The sequence below is a fragment of the Lissotriton helveticus genome, chromosome 3_1, assembly GCF_964261635.1.
Source record: "Lissotriton helveticus chromosome 3_1, aLisHel1.1, whole genome shotgun sequence".
NCBI classification, from domain to species: domain Eukaryota; kingdom Metazoa; phylum Chordata; class Amphibia; order Caudata; family Salamandridae; genus Lissotriton; species Lissotriton helveticus.
In genome coordinates this window covers 1,025,968,795-1,025,990,300 of record NC_136061.1, presented here as the reverse complement: position 1 = coordinate 1,025,990,300, position 21,506 = coordinate 1,025,968,795, and the positions used below count along the sequence as shown (strand labels likewise).

General features: G+C 45.3%; 1 protein-coding gene across 1 annotated transcript in view; it reads right to left on the bottom strand.

Moving 5' to 3' along the window:
* Nucleotides 1-21,506, bottom strand: part of LOC144824202 (dynein axonemal heavy chain 11-like) — a 3,356,387-nt gene that overhangs the window by 1,586,792 nt on the left and 1,748,089 nt on the right. The window contains exons 48-49 of the mRNA XM_078683354.1: nucleotides 20,197-20,289; nucleotides 4,763-4,957 (exon numbers count right to left, since the gene is read on the bottom strand). Coding sequence (XP_078539480.1) covers nucleotides 4,763-4,957; nucleotides 20,197-20,289 — 288 coding nt within the window. The remainder of the gene's footprint in view (nucleotides 1-4,762; nucleotides 4,958-20,196; nucleotides 20,290-21,506) is intronic.

Genomic DNA, 21,506 nt, shown 5'->3' with positions numbered 1-21,506 from the left:
TATCTGTAAATGCTTCCTGTTGTGGTTTAATTTTTGTGAGAGGAGCAATGTGCCATACTTGTAACTATTCTCTGACCCTGCTTGGAGGGTCAGAGCAGGGTCAGAGAATAGTTGCAAGTAGGCAACGAACTCTGGAGGCGCCGCTCAGGAAGCACTTACAGGGTTACAGCAGGTGCCCAAGTTGAAGTTAATTTCTTTGTAACCATTTTGTAAATGGTTACACAGAAATTAGCATTAGCTTGGGCATCTGCTGTAACCCTGTAAGTGCTTCTTGTACTTCAGTTTTGGAAAATTCGGTCCGCTCGCGGATTTTTCTGCAATTTCGCGAGATTCGCGGATTGCGAAATTGAAGAAAATCCGCAAATTCCGCGAGCGGAACGAATTTTCCGCCCAATGTTACTTATTTGTGTACCTGGGACTCAAGATATTACCATTTTTCATCCAAATGTGATTACGTTACACATAATCCTCACATATTAAAAAGTGAAATTTCATATTCGCTAGTGATGCGTGGAGTAGCGGTAAACCACTGTCATACAATCAATCAAAATGAATTTATATGGTGCTGCTAATCACCCGCTAGAGTATCCAGTAGGCCTGGGTGTAAAATTCGGCTCCGCTCACGGAATTTGCGGTATTTGGGAGCTCCGTGATACACAGAGAGTGCGGAGTACCTGATAAATTCTGTATTCCATGTAATTTATTTTTGGTTGGCGCACTCCAGCCAGGTTTTTGCATGCGCTGGTGAGCAGGACGAGTCTTGCCGAGCGCTTGCAAATGCTAGCGAGTTTTGGCGGGCACTCCTGAGCACCAGCGAGACTTGCTGACCACCCACGAGTGCTTGCGTAATTTGCAGCCCACTAGCTCGGCTTTACACCACATCTGCAGCACCAGCCACCTATTTCGGAAAATAACAAGAGAGTGGCAGTCACCACGGCTGCATCCACAATCAGATTTTCTCCTTGTGGTGCCATTCGCGCACGATTTTGAGTGCAAGAACGTGTGTTGCAATGCCTGATGTCAAAAATGTAGCACAAATGGTCACATTGAGCATTTCTACCGGTTGCATGGAGTTTTTGAGGCACTCTGTGGAATTCCACAAAGCAGAGCTCCGTGATCTCCGCCCATGCTTGGTCTCCAGGCGCTTGCAGGTATCAGGGGCTCATATGAACAGCCAGCTCTTGAGTGCTTTTCAGAATTCAGGTAGAGAGGAGATGGTGCTGAGCTGCGTGGGGAAGCTGTTCTAGGTCTTTGCTGCAAAGAAAGAGAAAGAGCATCCACCGCTTATGCTTCTGTGAATTCAAGGCACGTAGGCAAGGGCAAGAGAGGTCGAACATAGACTTCTTGATGGCTGATGGAAGGTAGGGCGGTGGTTGATGTAGGTGGGACCGTGATTGTACAAGGCCTTGTGTGTTTGGGTCAGCACCTTGAATTGGCATCCCTTCTGTATCGGGACCCAGTGGAGTTGTTTGAGGTGTGAGTGATGTGAGTACTTCGTGGGAGGTTGAGTACAAGTCTGGCTGCCCTGTCAATATTGTTTAAAGTCTGTGGAGGGGGGGTGTGGTGATTCCCATGTGGAGAGTGTTGCTAAAGTCCAGTCTGCTGGTGAGAAGGGTCTGTGTCATGGTGCGTCTGTTGTGTAGTGGTAGCCACTTGAAGACCTTGCTTAGCATGAGATGGGTGAGGAAGCAGGTGGAGGAGATGATGTTGATCTGTGATTTCATGGTGATCTTGTTATCTGTGATGATTCCGAGGTTTCTGGCGTGGTTGGTGGGAGTTGGTGTGCGACCCAGGTCTGAGAGCCACCATAAGTCGCTCCAATGGTTGTTGTTGTTATTGTCAAAGATCAGTATTTCCATTTTGTCTGTGCTCAGCTTCAGGCAGTTGTTCCTCATCCAGTTGGCGAGGTCTGTCATGCATCTGTGGAACTTGGCTCTGGTGGTGGTAGAGTGAGAGAATGAGTTGGGTGTGATCTACGTAGGATAGTATGTTGAGTCCGTGGGATCTGACAATGGTGGTGAGTGACATCTTGTAGACGTTGAAGAGAGTGGGGCTTAGGGCTGAGCCCAGCTAGGTTCAGAGGTGTGGGGTGCTTGGCGAACCCTCTGAAGTCTTCTAGAGAGGAAGGAAGTGATCCATCTAAGTGCTTTCTTTTGGATGTCGATGTGGTGGAGTCTTTTGAGCAGTATGTGGTGTGACACGTGTCGAAGGCCACAGAGAGGCTGAGGAGGATTGGAGATGCTGTCTCTTCTTGCTCGAGGAGAGCTCGGATGTCAGTGGTGGCTGCAATCAGGGCTGTCTACGTGCTGTGATTGCTGTGAAAAAGGATTGTGAGGAATCGAGTATGTGATCCTGCTCAAGGTGTGACCTGCGTTGTCCGGCTTTCTCAAGTACCTTGGTAGGGAATGGGAGCAGAGAGATCGGCTGGTAGTTTTTGAGTTTGTTGGGGTTGGCTGAGGGTTTCTTGAGAAGTCTTCTGGCTGCCGCATTATTCCAGACTTCTGAAAAGTTGCGGTGGTGGTTGAGGTATTGATGAGGGTGGTAAGCTCTTGCCCAAACCTTTGGTTCCCAATGTTGAAGATGTGGTGTGGGCATGGATCCCGAGTTCCCGAGTGGAACGATTTCATGATTGAGGTGGTGTCCTGGGTGATAAGGTGCTATCTTGTCATGGAAGAAGTTGGTGAGATTGTCATACAGCTCCTGTGAGGGTGTGATGGTTTTCTCGCTGGCAGCCGGGTTGGAGGACTCTTTCCTGATGTGGAATAGCTCCTTGCTATTGTTGGTGCCGGTTTCGATGCATGTGGCTAGGGTAGTCTTCTTTGTGGTCCTTAACAGGCTGTTGTAGATTTAGAGGGAGGTTGTGAAGGCTGTCCTGTTGGAGGTGTCCTTACTGGCATGCCATCTTCTCTTGAGCAGTTTGCTGTTTCATTTTGCTGTTCTTAGTTCTTGTGTACACCAGCTGCCCTTTTTGATTGCTCATCTCTGCTTGTTGTTGTTGACTAGGGCAATGCTGTTGTCACAGTTGATGATCCAGTCGTTGAAGATAATAATTCCCTGTTCCAGATTGGTGGCGGCGCCTGGGGTCGAGGTGTTGAGGGTGTTCATCCACTGGTCTCTGAGATTTTTCTCCAATTCTGGTGCAGGGCGCTGGTCAACTTGAGGGTGATGGTGTGGGGGCGCTAGAGATTGTTAAGTGGATGATGGAGTGGTCAGTCCATTTGAATTCTGTGGTGTGGCTGAAGCTGACGCAGTTCCTGAATTGAAAGTGGTGTACAATGTGTGCCCTGTGGTCTGTGTGGGGTTGTGGATGATCTGGGTAAGTCCTAGGCTGTTCATGCTGTCGAGGAAATGGAAGGTGTTCTGGTCGCTGGGGTCTTCAAAGTGGTAGGTGAAGTCACCAAGGAAGATGTAGTCTTTGTAGTCCATGGCTAAGGGTGTGATAAAGTAGTGAGAAGTGCCAAAAGATCAGACAAGTAGAAAGTGAACAGAACAAGAGGTGGCAAGAGAGTATAATGACTTGCTTCAGACGTCAGGTAAGTTCTTAAATGTTTTATTAGCATACACGTGTATCAGTTTCCTGACACTATAAGTCTCTAACTATAACTGAACTTGTATTCCTTGAAAACCCCCTAACCTTCCATCTTAGAACACCTCTTTCACGCCATTCCTATCCTACATCATAATGCATGTGCATACATGCCCATCACATCATTATATTCCGCAGGAAGAAAGTGGCCAAAAAATCAGGGGGAAAAAGAAAGAGGGATGAATAAGGAGACGTGGCAAGAATGCAGGGAGAGAGGAGAATCCAGCATGTGGCAACAAAAGAACGATATCAAGATGTGGCAATTGGCAAAAGAGCAAAAAGGAGAGTGGCAAAAACCACAAGCACAAAGGACGATGGGAGGGAGGCAAAATTGGGAGAGGGACATTTTTTGTGATCTTTAGTAGCTCCATGGAGCTTGATGAGACCAAAGTAAAAGGTGGCAAGAAAAAAACGCATACATGGGTTTGCCTGAGAAAACCCTGGATGCAGATGTTTTTTCATCAAAATAAGTTAAAAAATTACTGTAAAAGTAAAAATCACATACACTTTTTACTACAGAAACTTCACCTGAAGCAGATGTGGGTACAACTTACAAAATATTGCACACAAAAAAACTTTACCCAATGCCACACAGGGAAAACTGCTTCAAAATGTTTATGCCTCATAAATGGTTGCTTTAAATTAATTACATATGTATGTCACTCCCTTATGCCTCTAATGTAGATGAACGCCTAACTGACTCCTCAATAGAAAGGCTTCCGTTTGCAAATCTCTCATGGACTGACTAATCATTTTCACAGGATAAAGCAGGGAATGTTAATCCTAGCGCAGCTTCTCCTAGGTGTACTGTGTGCAGTTTGGAGCACGAAATGCTGAGAAGGTGAGCCAGCAGCTCAGCTTCGATAGACATATGAACCCCATTAAAGCTAACATAAATAATGCACTGGTCCACATTGCTTTTGAATGTCACCACCCACTAAGGGTGGCTTTCCGTTCCTCTGCAGTAAAATTACTCAGTTCATCATAGCACTAATGTGTTAAATATATGTAGCAGACAGGACATGCACAAACACAAAATGCTTTTGTTACCGTCGCTTGCTAAAACCTGAGCCAGATGCTAAATGCTACAAGCATGAAACAACAGTGATCGTTACATCCTTCAGTTATTCCATTTAAAGTACACAATAAACTAACCGGAAAAGTAATTATTCCCACCTTCAGTATAAAATTCTCCTCGGGCTGTAGGCGGAGCTCTGCGATGGACTGCCGCACCATCTGCTCCAACCTCAGGTCCTTCTTCCGTGGGACCTCCAGCAGCGGGAAGAGGTCATTGATCAGGCCCAGGAAGATCGAGACGTCATTGGTCACTATCTTCGGTAGGTTGAAGTCTCTGAGCGCGCGCATCAAAACCTTTAAAAACAGTAGGGAATGGTTGCACAATCAAGGAAAACAATATAAAGCCATAAGGCGAGGCAAAACATTCACAAACAGAACGGCTTAATCATACGCAGGCAATTACAGCCCATATGGCTTGTTAAACCCAATCTGCTACCTGCAGTGACGCCGGCAGCTCACTGTACATTTCACCTCAGGACTATTTTTAAAAGGCAGCGACTTCATTTTATTAGCATTATTCGAAGAGACCCCTTCCAAGAGTGATATAATTATCATTGGGATATATCAGGCACAACTTGGGGACAGGTAATATTTTTAATTCAGAATAAAGTTTTCAACATTCCCTTTGAATGAAATAGCAGATGGCCCTCATGGCACTGTCCTCCCTAGCAGCTTGGTGAGGAACATGCACAGTCTCATTGTTCCAGTCTGAGCACCGATCCACGGCACTCAGACCAATCAAAAAGCTGCATTGCAGCGTTGTGTTTGGCTCAGGGGAGCATCTGTGGCCAGGTGCTTCCTGCTGCTGGCTGTGACAGGAAGATGAAGAAGAAAGAGGAGAGGTAAGTTCTTAAAAAGAAAATTTGTATTCCTCTCATGACCAATGCACCCACCGTCCCATCACCCTGTCCGGTAGCAGCCACTACAGTGTGGCATTCAATAAAATACCAGAAGCACATGAACACAGGAAAAAATCCTGTGGAGATTACCCTGGGGGGGTGATTACGATGCCGGTTGGACCTCCACTGACAAGCCGTCAGTGGCAGTCTGACTGATAGCCCTTTCTGTCCGACCTCTGCATTATGATGCTCGTGGTAGGATCCTATACGGTCAGAGTGCACACCCCTGCTTGCTTGTTGGGCGGTCTCCTGACCACCGCGATAGCAGACAGCGGTGCAACCGCCCAACATCGTACTCGGCCCCTGAGTCACAGCTCTTGCCAGGAGGTAAAGAAGCTGCATAAATCAACTGCTCCAAAGTTTATTTATCTTTATCTCATGGGAGATCCAGGATAATGGCGCATTGCTACATTGTTTTGCTGAGGCTGCTGAGACACAACTACTTGCTGGAGGTTTCTTGTTCCACTTTAGCACCAAGCGTCAACAATCCTCTTACTACTTCACCAGTCCACACCACCTGACAACAATGTGTTCAGTGGGGTGAACCTGGTGTGTCTTTGTCCTATGAAGTCCTAAGCACAAGAACCACACGTTACTACTTGTGTAACAATATATCTGTAAGCGACATTAGTTAGTGATAGATTCCTTACCTTCGAATATCCCCAGGCGACAGACTGGATTTGGAAAGTTTTGCTAGCAGTACCCCTGCGCATCAGTAGGTGGCGTCGTGCTGCTCCATGTCCGTCACTGGTGTCGTACGCGCCGAGATAACGTCACGGAGACTACCTAGGCGCCATCCATGAACGCTGACGTCAGTTCGGTACACGACTTTCTGTGCCAGGAGCGCAGAGCCATGCAAGAAACTGACCACTGGTGCCATGAAACTAGGGCCCTGAAAGGGATGTCCTTAACCCTAGTAATCATTTTGCAGAACGGGGAGGATGGGTGGGGCGGTAAGAAATCTATCAATAACTAATGTCTCTTACAGATATATCGTTACACAAGTAGTAACATGTGCATCTGAAAGAGACACGCTAGTGATAGATTGCTTACCTTAGAATAGATACCCCAGCAATACCAACCCCGGTGGTGGGTCTGCGAATAAGATTACACCAGAAAGTCACGGAGAACAGAACGGCCAAAGAAGCCGTCTCTCTGGACTTGACTGTCAAGGCAGTAATGCTTGGTAAACGTGCGCAGCGAGTCCCACGTAGCTGCCTGACAAATGTCCTGCAAGGGAACGCCGCGTCCCAAGGCAGTAGTCGCTGCAGTTGCCATGATGGAATGGGCACACAGCCCCACAGGAGGCTCCTTCTTAGCTAACGAGTAACAGGCCTTGATGCAGAGAATGACCCACCGAGAGATAGTCCGTTTGTGCACAGCCCGACCTTTTTTGGCGCCCACGTAGCCAACAAAGAGCTGGTCATCCATCCGGAACTGTTGAGTGTGATTCAAATAAAACGAAAGCGCTCTTTTTGGGACCAGACGGTGGAGCCTCTCTTCCTCTTTTGAAGGATGCGGAGGCGGAAAGAAGGGGGTAAAGTGATGGTCTGCCCAATGTGGAAGGGCGTGACAACCTTAGGAAAGAAAGAAGGACGGGTCCTCAAAACCCCCTTGTCCGGATGAACAGAAAGGAATGGAGGTTTGGAAGAAAGAGCCTGATGCTCACTCACTCTTCTGGCAGAGGTGATAGCTTCCAGGAAAGCTGTCTTGAGAGTAAGAAGACGTAAGGAACAGTTATGAAGGGGCTCGAATGGAGCGCACATGAGAAATGTCAAGACAAGGTTTAAGTCCCATTGAGGCATGATGAACAGCACGGTAGGCAAAGTGTGTGTAATGCCTTTCAGAAAGCGGTTAACAACCGGGGACTTAAAAAGAGAAAGGCTGATCTGGAAGCCGTAGAAAGGCAGAGATGGCAGAAAGATAACCTTTGATAGTGCCCAGAGCAGAGTCCTGCTTGGCCAAGGTAAGAAGGAACAGAAGAACTTCGGAAAGAGGGGCAGAAAGGGGATCCATAGCCTTTGCTGTTCACCATGCGCAAACTTGTTCCACCTGCAGGCATATACCATTTTCGTGGAGGGACACCTGGCTGCCAGAATGACATCACAGACTTCGGAAGGAAGATCAAAAGCTGTCAAATGTCGCTGCTCAATCTCCACACATGGAGGTGGAGGCTGGACAGGTTCGGGTGGAGGACCGTCCCCTGCTGCTGCGACAGAAGATCCTCCTGAAGAGGCAGTCGGGGACTTAAAAAGAGAAAGGCTGATCTGGAAGCCGTAGAAAGGCAGAGATGGCAGAAAGATAACCTTTGATAGTGCCCAGAGCAGAGTCCTGCTTGGCCAAGGTAAGAAGGAACAGAAGAACTTCGGAAAGAGGGGCAGAAAGGGGATCCATAGCCTTTGCTGTTCACCATGCGCAAACTTGTTCCACCTGCAGGCATATACCATTTTCGTGGAGGGACACCTGGCTGCCAGAATGACATCACAGACTTCGGAAGGAAGATCAAAAGCTGTCAAATGTCGCTGCTCAATCTCCACACATGGAGGTGGAGGCTGGACAGGTTCGGGTGGTGGACCGTCCCCTGCTGCTGCGACAGAAGATCCTCCTGAAGAGGCAGTCGGATCGGGGGATCGATCACCATGTTGAGAAGCTCGGGATACCAGTATCTTTGTGCCCAAACCGGAGCCACAAGAATGACTTGGGCCCGGTCGCAACGAATCTTCTTCAGCACTTTGGGCAGAAGTGGTATAGGCAGAAAGGCGTATAATAGACCTCAACTGCACTCGTGACGAAAAGCGTCGCCGAGCAAGTACCGTCCTGTAAATTCCAACGCGCAGAACTGATGACATTGCGCTTGTTCTTTGGTGGTGAATAGATCTAACCAAGGCTCTCCCCACTGCAGAAATAGACCTTGCACTACGTCTGAGTTCAGACGCCATTCGTGATCCATCAAGCACCGGAGGCTGAGTTCGTCAGCCCTGGTGTTTAGAGAACCTGCCAGGTGTTGAACCACCAAGGTAATGCCTCGATGTTCCAGCCATGTCCAGAGGCGCAGAACCTCCTTACATAGGCTCCAGGACACCACCCCGCCCTGTTTGTTGCAATACCACATGGTGGTGGTGTTGTCCGTGAACACCTGCACCACACTTCCCCGGACAGAGGGAAGAAATGCCTTCAGTGCAAGTCACCTCCCCATCCCAGGAGGGCCGCATCTGTCACCACTGTGTGCTCCGGTTGGGGAAGGGAGAGGGATCTGCCATTGACCCAATCGCGATCCATGAGCCACTACTGCAATTGTCGTGCAGTGACCTCCAAGATCTGGACGTGATCGGACAGGTTTCCCTGATGCTGTGCCCACTGGAACTTCAGGTCCCACTGCAGTGCCTGCATATGCCATCTGGCATGTTGCACTAGCAGGATGTAGGAGGTCATCAGGCCCAGGAGCCGGAGGGTCATCCTGACCGAAACCCAGGATAGAGGCTAAAAGATCTGAATCATAGCCTGAATATCCCAAACTCGCTGTTCGGGAGGATAAACCCGAAACCGCGTCGAATCCAGAACTGCTCTTATAAAGGGGAGCTTCTGAGAAGGACTCAGGTGCGACTTCGGCACATTGATGGAAAACCCCAGCAAATGCAGGAGATCGGCCATAGTCTGGAGGTGGGTGACAACTGCCCAAGGTAGGGAAAGACTGACACTCCTGACCTGCGCAGATGAGCTGCGACAACTGCCATCACTTTCGTGAACAGCCGAGGGGTGCTGGTAAGGCTGAAGGGGAGCACAGCAAACTGAAAATGCTCCCGGCCTACCGTGAACCGCAGGTAACGCCGGTGGGCTAGCTGGACGGAGATGTGAAAATATACGTCCTGCAAGTCCAGCGCTACCATCCAGTCTCTAGGGTTGAGGGCAGCCAAGACCTGAGTCAGAGTCAACATCTTGAACTTCTCCTTCCGGAGGAAGCGATTGATGTTCCTGAGGTCCAAGATAGGGCGCAAGCCCCCCTTGTCCTTCTTGAGGATCAGAAAGTAGTGGGAATAACAACCACACCCTACTTCTGGCACAGGAATGCACTCAATTGCCCCCTTGGCCAAGAGGGCCATAAGTCCCTGCTGGAGAAGCGCAAAGGGATCCCCGACATGCGGTGGGACTGAGGTGGCATGGCCGAGGGGTAGACTCGAAGGGGAGAGAGTAACCTCTCTGGACAAGTTGCAGCACCCGCATGTCGGAAGTGACAGAACGCCAATGGGGAAGGTGATGACAAATCCTGCCCCCCACTGGCGTGGTGTGCGTCCCGAAGCTCAGACGAGGAAGGCTTCGAGGCAGATGTCGCAGGGGAGGAGGTGGACTGACCCTCATGCCGGCCCCCAGAGCCACGGCGGCGGCCTCCATGCCCACAGCCATGCTGAGTTTGGTTCTGCGCAGGCTTTTGACTGAACTAGCGGACAGGGGCGCCTCTTCCCTCGTCATGAAAGGAGCGAAAAGTAGATGTGGCCGGGCGTGTGGCGGAAAGGCCCAAGGACTTGACTGTAGCTGGAGAGTCCTTAAAACGCACCTGCACACTGTCGGCCTTATCACCAAACAAGCAAGTGCCATTGAAGGGCATGTTCATGAGCGAGCTCTGGACATCCAGGAAGAACCCGGTAGATCTCAACCAGACATGGCGACGAAGTGCCACAGTCATGGAAATCGCCCTACTGAGGGAGTCCGCGGTAACTAAGCCACAACGAATGGCGAATTTAGCCATGTCCTTACCCTCGACCACTGCCTGGGACAGCACAGCCTGGACCTCCTCAGGACACTGAGGCAACACCTGAGCAACATACCCCACACCGTGTGGGAATAGCGGCCCAATAGACATGCAGTGTTCACCGATCGCAACCCCAAGCTGGCCAATGAGAACAAGCGTTGTGCTCCAGCTTCTTAGAGTTCTTATCCGGTGGAACCGTGGGAAAAGTACTCTGGGATGTCGAAGCTTGAATGACCAGGCTATCTGGCGTAGGATGAGTGGTCAGAAAGCCAGGATCACTCGCCGCTGGGCGATTACACCTGCTGACATTCTTATCCACAGACGCCCCTGTGTCCGGCCGCGGCCACATGCCCAACAAGACATCAGTGAGGGAGTCATCAAATGGCAACAGTGGCTCAGATGATGTGGACACCGACTGGAGCACTTCAGTGAGGAGATTAGTCTTCAGGGCCACCGTAGGGAGATCAAGGTTAAGTACCTCAGCTGCCCGACGGAGCACCACCGCATACGAGGCACCCTCCTCCATAGTGGACGGGGGAGAGGCAAACCCCGGGTCAGAGGAGAAGTCAAGGCCACCAGCCTCTTTCAAGTCATCTGCCCAATCCTGCGACACAGACAGCGGGGGCAGGGCAGGGACCGGGGAGGAACACAGAGCATCGGAAACGGCACCGGGAACAGCACCGGCCCACTCCGAACCAGTGCCAAGTCCCAATTCAGATCCCAGGCGGGGACAAAACTGTCTGGGAACCAGGGCAGAGGCGGAACCAACGGCATCCACTGCGGCGCCGCAGGTGGAGCCGAGGGTGTCACTGGGGCCGGAGTCGGCAGCGTAGGACCTTTTGGCACCGTGGCTGGAGCCAACGGCGCAGGATCCTGTGGCGCCGGGGGAGTTGACGGCCCAGCAGGATCCTGACACAGGATGGCGGTGCCCAGAGGTGCACCAGCGGGAGCCAGAGGCCTAAACAGGCTGTCCATGGCAGCAAGAAACTCTTGCACTTGTGCGGGAGTCGCAGACGGACCAAGGTAAGGCGGGTAGGCCGAGGGACTCCCAGGCTCTGAAAGAGCTGCAGGGGCAGAACCCCTGTCCCCCTTGTCTGCATCCGAGGACCGACGGGGGATGTCGGAGAGCGACAACGCTTCTTCGACTTCTTTTTGTGTCGTCTCTTACTCGAATCCGAGGGTGAAGACTTGGAGCCCGAGGAGCGGTGATGGTGGCCCGCGAGTGCTCTCAAGAATGGCCCCTGGACTGCGAACAGCGCTGGGATGAGTGCCCAACTTCAAGCAACTTCCGGCACCGCCCCTCAAGACCTTCGGGCCATGGCCCGACAGTCCAGACAGGACCGGGAGTCGTGGTTGCACTCCAGGCAGTAGAGACAGATGTCGAGGGGGTCCGCCACCGACATATTGTGATGGCAGGGCCCACAGGACTTAAAACCAGGCATCCCTACGCACCAGAGAAGACCAACAAGAGACAAAAGTCCCAAAAAAGATAGTCCAAAAGTGACTAGGGTACGTGCTCCAACCGGATCTGCGCTTACTGGCGTGGAAAAAGAAAGAACTGATGTCAGCTTGCATGGGTGGAGCCTAAGTAGTCTCTCTAACATCATCGCGGCGCATACGACGCCAGCGACAGACGCGGAGCCGCACAACGCCACCTACTGATGTGCAGGGGTACTCTTAGCAAAACTTTCCGGATCCAGTCTGACGCCTGGGGATATTCTAAGGTAAGGAATCTATCACTAACGTGTCTCTTTCAGATACTATGTTTTTTCGACATTGCGAATGCTCATCAGAAAATTCAAGAATAATCTACACATCACGGAAAGATCTGTTACAGATTGAAACCAAGCCAAATGAACTGAAAAATCATTCATGTCATCCAATCTGTCTTTTACTGGACAAAAAGAGGACGGGCTGGGTATAGTGGCCCTAACTGAAGGTTTGATCAAAGACTATATCTTGTCTGATTTTCCTAGCAATCTCTCACTAATGCGGACACTTCGATTCAACAAAAAAACCTAGAGTTAGTTTAGTTTGCAGGTTAGTGAATTAAAGAACAGATTTTGACTATAGGCATTATTCAAAAATCCTTCTCAGTGCAAAATGAGCTTTAGTTTTGAAAGTCCTCAGAAATAGCATTTGAAACAGCAAAACAACAGAAAGAATTTGAGAGCATGATTTCACAATTTAGATTGGTTGGAGCTCAGACTTCTATAATCCTGCAAGCAAAACTGAAAGTTGTTTATCAGGGAAAATTGTACATTTACTACAGCATAAGATGCTCAGTGTTCTCTCCAACAAATTAACAAATGCTGTTGTTGGAAAATATTAAAGGGTGTGGCTCAGAGACGAGCAGCAGATGTGATGCCATAGGTACTAATTTCATGGTATAACCTTACAATCACGGAGCAGCTGCTCTAGGTCCCAAGCAGTCAGGGGATAACGTCAATAAAGGCCACAGCATAGTGGACTTTGGGGTGCTTGAGCAAAAAAAGAGAGGTAATGTTTTTTATACAAAGGCAGCTTTTGAAATACAGAAATTTAAAATGGCTACAATTAATTTAATTTCTTGCAATTAGATCGGCATCAACAATATTAATAGCTACAAGCCATTAATAAGATGGTTAAAAGATGTTAAGCTCAGGAGAACCGCTATAAAAATATAAAACTAAAGTCTGGGTTCTACAGAGGGTGTCATCGATTCATCTTTCTTCTGCTCAGGCGGCACATGGGGTGGGGTGCAATTCTATTTTAATTGCCCATTCATTTTGAAAGTCAGCAATCAGAGTCAGATTAGGAGGGGGATGGGCTATGGTTACTGCTTTGATTCACAATACTAAATATACACTGATTAACTACAATGGGCCAGCTGAAGATGATTCTATCTCTTTACAGCAGTTACATATTTCTTTAATGAATTATCAGGCCCATCTGACAGTGGGAGGCTATTGTAATATGTTTGTAGTCTATCGCACTTGATTCCTCTCAGAAAGACAGCCAACAGCTTAAACCAAGAATCTTCAAAATAAGTTCTTGCATAAAGAATAAGTATTATTTTATAGACTCTTGGCGGTCAGATAATCCTCCATTAAGGCAATAGTCATGTTTTTCACAATACTTTGGTACAGTTGCTCATTTGGATTGTCTAAGTGTCTAATCAGATTAATAGAACAAAGCGAGATGATACCCAACTCTTTTTTAAAATCATTCAATTGCTTCTATCCAAATTGTGTTAAATACTGCACACTCTCCCACTTTCAGATGTGCCTTCAATAAACATATTTAACAGATGAGGATTGGTGATGGGAAATCTCTGTTTTCATTAAAGAGTTGTTTAAGTTAAATTTAGGTGGCACTAATATGGCTAGTGTATGGGACGTTTTTAAGGATACTTTGCATGGGCGATTTATTGCTTATATCTCTACATTATATAAAGAAAATAGTTGGAATTAACACAAATACAGACCAAAAGTGAATTAGCTGCTTACAAGTTATTAAGTACAGGATCCAATGAAGATAATTTAAGATGGGAAAAACGACAGCCGGTATTAAAAGATTTTTATAAAAAAAACAAAAACATAGATAATAATAAGACAGTAAGGCAAGATGCGTTTGTGGTAAATCAAACCAAAGGGTAAATGTTAGCCTAGACCATATGGTTGCTTCCAATCAGATCTTATGGATCCTATTATCAGGCACCCAATACATGACCAGAAAGGTAAAGGTTACGTTTTTTAAGACACTATAAGTCAATTTATGTAGCAGAATATGAAACTACTAGACCTCAGATCCTACAATACCCATACATAGACTATTATTCAAACACACTCAAATGCTGGTGAAACTAATTTTGGAAACTGAATTGTTATTAGCCTTAATAATGGAAAGTCTTGTGGCAGTCTATCAGCCACAGAATTTTATAAACAGTGTGCCCTATGATAAAATGATGCGTTTTGTTTACTATATAACAATATAATGAAGGGGGCTCTATTTCAACTCATTTTATGAAACAACTGTTGTCCACTTTTAAAAGGAAGACAAAATCCTGTGTAACCAGGGTCTACAGACCTATAAGCATTCGAAATACTGATTATTAAGCATTTCTTCTAATTATCATAAAGAAGCACTAACTATGGTTGATGCCCAAAAAAGTTTGATCTGGTAAATTGGAAGGCTTAATTTTTTATTTTTGAAAAAAATGGTTTTCCCACGGACTTCAGAGAAATATCATTTAAACTACATTTCAAAGCCTCATTGACTATGAAAATCAACTAGGGAAAGTTTCAGTCAGAAAAGAAACTCAACATCATAGTCCTATTTCCCTGGTTTTATTTGCCCGTTTTTTTAACCTCTAGTGATTAAACATCATACAGGTAATAGGATTTTTCCACCTCTTTCACATTTGTCAAAATTAAAATAGTTGCCAATGATCTGATCCTGTATTTGAGAGCACCCAAGCGATCTAAAAAATTATCGTCCGATCTCTCTGCTCCCCTAAAGTACTTGAGAAAGTCATCAAAAAGCACTCACCGAATTCCTGGAAAAAAAACACCTAATGAACGCCTCACATTCAGGATTCCATGCCAACCCCAGCACTGAGACTGTACTGACTGCCGCCAGAAACGACATCAGAACACTCCTAGACCACAGAGAAACTGTGGCCCTGATCCTCCTCGACTTCTCAGCGGTGTTCCACACATCTCTCACAACACCCTCGTCAACATACTCTACAACATAGGCATACAGCAAGACGCCCTCAAGTGGATCGCCTCCTTCCTTACAGGATGCACATAGAGTATCTGACTACCTTCCATCACCTCTGCACTTAAAAACATCATATACGGCGTACCACAAGGATCATCTCTCACCCCACACTGCTCAACATCTACATGACCCCCCTCGCAGACGTCGTCAGATCCCACGGACTCAACATAATCTCCTATGCAGACAACACTCAACTGATCCTCTCCCTCACTGTGGACCGATCCAATTGTAATATATATATATATATATCTGAAAGAAAACAAAGGTTATAGTTAGGAAATAGAATTGAAAAAAACCTTAGAAATTCGCTGAAAAAATCAAAGGTTACAGGGATGTATATTTAGGCTCCCATTTCACTCGTACAAAACAAGTAAAATTCAGCAGTTATAGTTACCTGAGCTAACTATAACTTATGCCCCTACAATGCACTGCTTATGACATCACATATTACCACTCTCACACAAAGCAACCATTAATAGCATAATTTTCATCTTTCCACCCTTTGATAGTGCAGAAGGCAGCAAATAAAAATGTACCTTTCATTTTTTATTTCAGCACTCCATTTCTGAATGGTTAGTATGTGTTAACCCTTTCATGCACTTTAATAAAGAAACCCAATATGTGATGGTGTTTTGCACAATTGACATTGGGCTACACTTGGGCTACATTTGGGTGACAATTGTGCTACATTTGGGCTCTTTTCTCTCTGGTGATAATCTTGGGAGACTTATTTGGTATGAAGCTCCCTAATCTCCTAATTTACTGCAGTATCCTCAGTAGAAAATGCTTTCAGTTTTCCACTTCGATTCCATCAATATGGCGGTTAGCTGTACCACAATTTTGGCCTAACTTGAGAATGTTAGCACTATAGTTGCTAACCAGAACACTGTAGTATGCTGCTGATCACCTGGGAGCCTGCTGCTAAAGTACATGCTTCAGTCAGCATGCCAGATTGTGTTAATGAAACAGAAGAGGAAGATATTTAAGAACTCACTTAAAACGTGTCCTCATTTTTCTTTCTGCAACACTAACCATAATTTCTATGACACAATGAAAACCCTCAATGATTTTCTTTCTAAATTAAAGGTTTTACGTTTTACCAGTTTGATTCAATCAAGATGGCTTCAGGTGTGCCATACTTTTGTCATAAGTAAGATCGCTAGCACTCTAATTGTTCTTTAGAACACTCTGGAAGGCTGCAGTAGAACACAATGGAATCAACTGACAGGCTGCTCCTGTTGAAGTACTTGTTTTTCAGAGAATGTCAGACGTAGTTCCCATATGTCTGAGAAACCTAGTGTGAGTTTACAGCAAATATGCTCTCATTTTAGCTTTTGGAGCACCATCTATAACCTCTATGAAAAAATCATACAAACATGATTGATGCACTCTCAGCAGAACGATTTTCTAGAGGGTAAACTTACCTTAGAACCCACCACAATTCCTAAAATTAGTATGGTACCATAAACAAATGATTTGAAACCAGCTATTGACTACAAGGCATTTCAATGGGGGTGCTATCATGTATATTGGTCCCAAGATGGCTGTCAGCACTTTCTGACTGACGGGCTGACAGTTAATCAGATCACATCATAAGATCTGTGCTTAGGCTCCGGTCAATAATCCTTATTTTCTTTCCCTTAAATTTCTGAACAACTACATGGATTTACACCAAATAACTGAAAGCATGATCTGTGAACCAGCATCTATCTTCCTGCCAAATTTGGTTTAATTCCGTCCAGCGGTGGTGGCTGTAGCGTGTTCAAAGCTCCTATTGGAATTAATATGTGAAATTGTATGTTTTTTCCATCCCCTTTTTCTCAGCCCCCACTCGATGGTTCACCCCGAAACTTTCCATGCAGAACAAGACTCAATATGACACTTTGGTCCCGATTATGATGTCAGACGGACCACCACCGAAGGCCTGTCTGTGGAAGTACGTTAGAGATCTGGTGCCTTGGTCCAGCCGCTGCATTATGATATGTGGCGGTCAGAGGCAGCGGGAAGAGGGACCGACCGATGCTTCTGATCGATTTAAGGAGCACGTCCAACCTTTGGTTGGAATGTAATACCCTACAATGGGATGGTGTCTGCTCAGGCACCACTGCAGGGATTACGGTGGCCCATTTTGACTGCCTTTTCATAGCATTCCTACCGTCATGATAAGGCATCCGGAATGGGACTTTGGGGACCCTTAGCAGATGGATGGATAGATAGATAGATAGATAGATAGATAGATAGATAGATAGATAGATAGATAGATAGATAGATAGATAGATAGATAGATAGATAGATAGATAGATAGATAGATAGATAGATAGATAGATAGATAGATAGATAGTGGTAAGGGTGTTTTTAGGGTTTAGGGTGGATAAGGGTAATTGAATGGTGAGGCTCCTAATGTTTTGCCTAAGTGTCTCACATTTTTAGTTCAGGTGCCAAAACTGTTCTAGTAAAAACTGATGGCACTTGATTGGATGCTGTTCTAAGCTACAGCTACTTTGGTCAAACGTTTTTCAATTTATCAGTTTTAAAATACATTATGATATTTTAGCTGATTTTCATAATTCTGCTAGGTACTTCACTTCATGTATAAGGTCTAGATCACCGAAACAGAAGGTTTATTGGTGTGCCGTTTCCATTGCACGTTCACTTACTGCACAACATTGAAATACTGTCCTTTAGAGGAAATAGATACAATTATGCTGAACAAGTTTTAATATGTGTAGATACTTTGGGCCCAATTTTGATGTCGAGCGGTAAGTCATCAGACAGTCTGTCGGAGACTTTCCACCTGAAATCCAGGGTTTCCCTTTGACCGCTGTATTATGATTATGCTCTTTCATTTGTAGGGGTGCATTATAATCATGAGTAGGTTGCGCCTGCATTTATTTTTTTCTCGTGTTTACATTTGGCTGTTAGAATGTGAAATGTAATAACGTGTAAAGTGAAGTAGTAGAGATACTTCGTGTAATATGAAGAAATTAGCATGATAATTGTGCTCTAAATGATGAAAATTCTATTGTTTGTTTATAAATAATTAATGAGAATTTATTAACCGTTACATAATGCATTTGATTTAGATATTCACAGTAATGATGCTTATGCATAATTGTGTTTAATGAAGTTTATGGTGATTCTTATGTTATCTGATTTTCAGTAGGCCTCGTGTGTATTTCCCTGACTCTCCATAATGGGTTTGTTCCTAATGTTCATGTGTATGCAGAATCTTTTCTTTCTCACATTTCTGTTGCAGGTGGAGAAATTCATCTTTGTTAGTCAGAATAATGCTTTTGTTTTAGGAGTTAGGCTTAGGGAGGGGTGGATACATTTGAACAAGTCGTGTTGATAATGCCAGACAATGTTCTTTTTCACTGGAGAAGGCCTGGGAATCAAGGTAATCGCACCACAGGCTGGGAGTATCACAATTAAATGGAAAATCACCTAAGAGGAGGTGTCTAGCTGGATGGGGTGATTGGATGATGTGAAATGGGTGTGTCCTAGGATTTTGGTGTTGGAATTAGGGACAATGCCCCGGGGGTTGAGAGAGACAGAGGAGAGGAGATTCGATGGTGAGAGAAGGAGCATCTTAGAACGAGCTCTGTAGCTTTATGCTACTTGACCCATACTACGTGAGTACACTTCTTAGGAAATCTTCATGCGCTGACACCTTTTCCTGATCTTGCCTGGGGAATACTAAGTAGGGATGCCACATTAGTATTAGAGTAGGGACAGACTAATGCTTTTTACTTACAAACCTCCAATGAAGTCTAATCTTGACGTTTGGGCACTCATTGCTTGTGTTCTACTCCTAAAACTGGTCATTCTTTGTATGCTTCAGAGAGTGAACTTTGGCCGTAGGTTTTGTATTAGTCCTGATGTATTTTTACAACTTCATCTTGAGGTGTCTGTATCTCTAGTTATTTTTGGTTTTGTAATAAATTAACTAACCGGAATCTGGAGTGTGCTATTCTTCGGAGTCATGAATTATTGGGACTGTAAAATCAGATGTGACAAGTTATTTCTCCCCTCTATACTTCTAAGCAGGTACTAATGGCCCATTGACCCGGGGTTTCAGAGAATAACTAAAAGAGAAAACCCCAGCCCATCATGATGACGGCAGTCGGAGTGGATTCCGCTCCTCATCTTCCTCCACTTGATGCAACTGTCAAGGTACATGTTTCTCATCCCACAAAGGTACATATCACCCCCTTACCTAGGTGATACACCTATTCTTAAGCCCATCAGACTTCACCCACTCTTCCAACTCCTTTGACAGTAAAAATGTTTCCTTCAATCTCAGGCATCACCCAATTCTCCTAACTCCTTAGGCATGAACACCTCCTCCACCTCCTCCAGCCCCTCAGTCTTTTTGTTAATTATAGGCAGACAGCCCCATCTTTCTTGACCACCACACAGATCCCAGCACCTCCATCAGCCCAGCTACCTGACATCTAGCCTTTGCCCACCATTTCACCTGTGCCAGCTCTCCTAACCCCACCCAATGTACACATCTCTATGTCGTCCAGATTCATCCCCTTGGTAGGCTCGGACCTCTTAATTGGACACCAGGAAGTCATCAATCAACTGCAGCATAGGCAAGCATTAATCGCTAAACCAGCCACAATGGCAAGACATCAATGACAGGTATTATGACACCCTTAATTCCCCATAGACACTTGCCACCATACCAAACTCATCCTAAATACTTCAAACCAATATCACTCCCTGTGCCGAAGCAGACCATTTCTCACACCTAGTCAATCATCTACCTTCTTCCTCGGGCCTGACGTTCCTTGCCAGGAAAAGTGTGATCTTTTTATACCATGCACAGGTTTGGGCATCATATGATTACAAAACTCTTTGAATTAACTGAAATAGTTACGGAAGTTTAATGTTATAAACTAGGAAGGCAGAATTACAGCCCCAAAGAATCTTCAATTGAATGAACTTTATATATTGCAACCAAGTTTTAAAATCTCCCACATTTTTTACTCCCCTGGAAGCATTGCTCATGACCTCATACATGACTGTGAAGGGTATCACTGTTGTAACCCATAAGAAATTACCAATTGCATAATTTATGAATTGGAAACAACAACAGCAGAAATACCAGATTATACCTGCTCTTCAGGTCGACTTCTGTCTTCTCGTTTCAGTGAGCCTGCAACAACCAATACTGATTTTATAGCTCTAAGACCCCAATCATAATGATCCTGTAAAAGGCAATACAAAATAGGAAACAAACAATTAATAGCAAATTAGGACTGGACGACAAAACATTTTGACACCTTTTCATACTGTTTTATAAAAACAGATTTCTAGAAGCGGTAAAGTAGGAAAAGAATATTTGCTGCATGGCAGTTTGTTGTGGTGATGATGTGTACTGATGTTTTTGTACTGCTCTGTTTTTGTGCTGCATTATTATTGCAATGTGATGCTGTTGTGTTGCAACATGTTTTTTTTGTTTTTAATTTTGCTGTGATGTTGCTTTGTGTATCTTATTATGTTATGTTTATTACTTTGAATATGACAACACTTGCTGCTACTTCAAGTATTTGGCCATCAGTCAGCCTAAAACTATGGTAGAAACCGTGGCATACCAATTAGACAATTTGATCCATGTGTTTCTAATTTAAATTAGAAGGCTGAAAAATAACTACAGATAAGTAAGTTGTATCTCATAATGCAACTGCTTAAAGACATAGACACCACTTACAATTGCAGATTTAAGTCAAAGTACCCTAGGGTAAACAAAGATGGTGCAGTAAGTTAGCATGGTAGCCATGGGGGTCGAGGTTGGTTTTGATTCTGGTGCAACAAATACAAACTATACCAGGCTGGACACATGATCAGTTGGGGTAAACATTCAAGTAATTTTTTTAATGAATTAATTTCACTGTTGGTATTGTGTATCTGGATGACTGTACCTTGTTTTAAGTCAGAGGAAGAAAAAAGGAGTTCATTCCTACAGGTTTTAATGTCTCATTTTGAAAATAGATAAAAGGATCTCGATTAGGGACACTGTGAGAAATTTGGTAACTGGCTGTAGTATACAAGAAATAATGAAATGTTCATCCTCTGTTTTCCGCTTTCTTTGGAGTGGCAAGATAGAAATAAAGTCAAACCAGAAAAATGACATGTCGGTGGGTCCAATCAATCGAGAAAAATTGTCGCCATAAAATATAGCATACAAGAAATAATGAAATCCGGACGAAGTGAAGAAAACTCAAGTTTAGTCTATTCCATAGACTGGACCCACAACCTCCAGCCACAATAGCAGAGCAATCAATGGGCAAAGGTTCTAATACACAAGAACACATTAACAATCTACATTCTGCATATGACATAACAACTTTAAGAAATACACTCACATATTGTAATACGTTACCACACATTACACTGGCTGAGGGGGGTAAGCCCTACTTAAGCA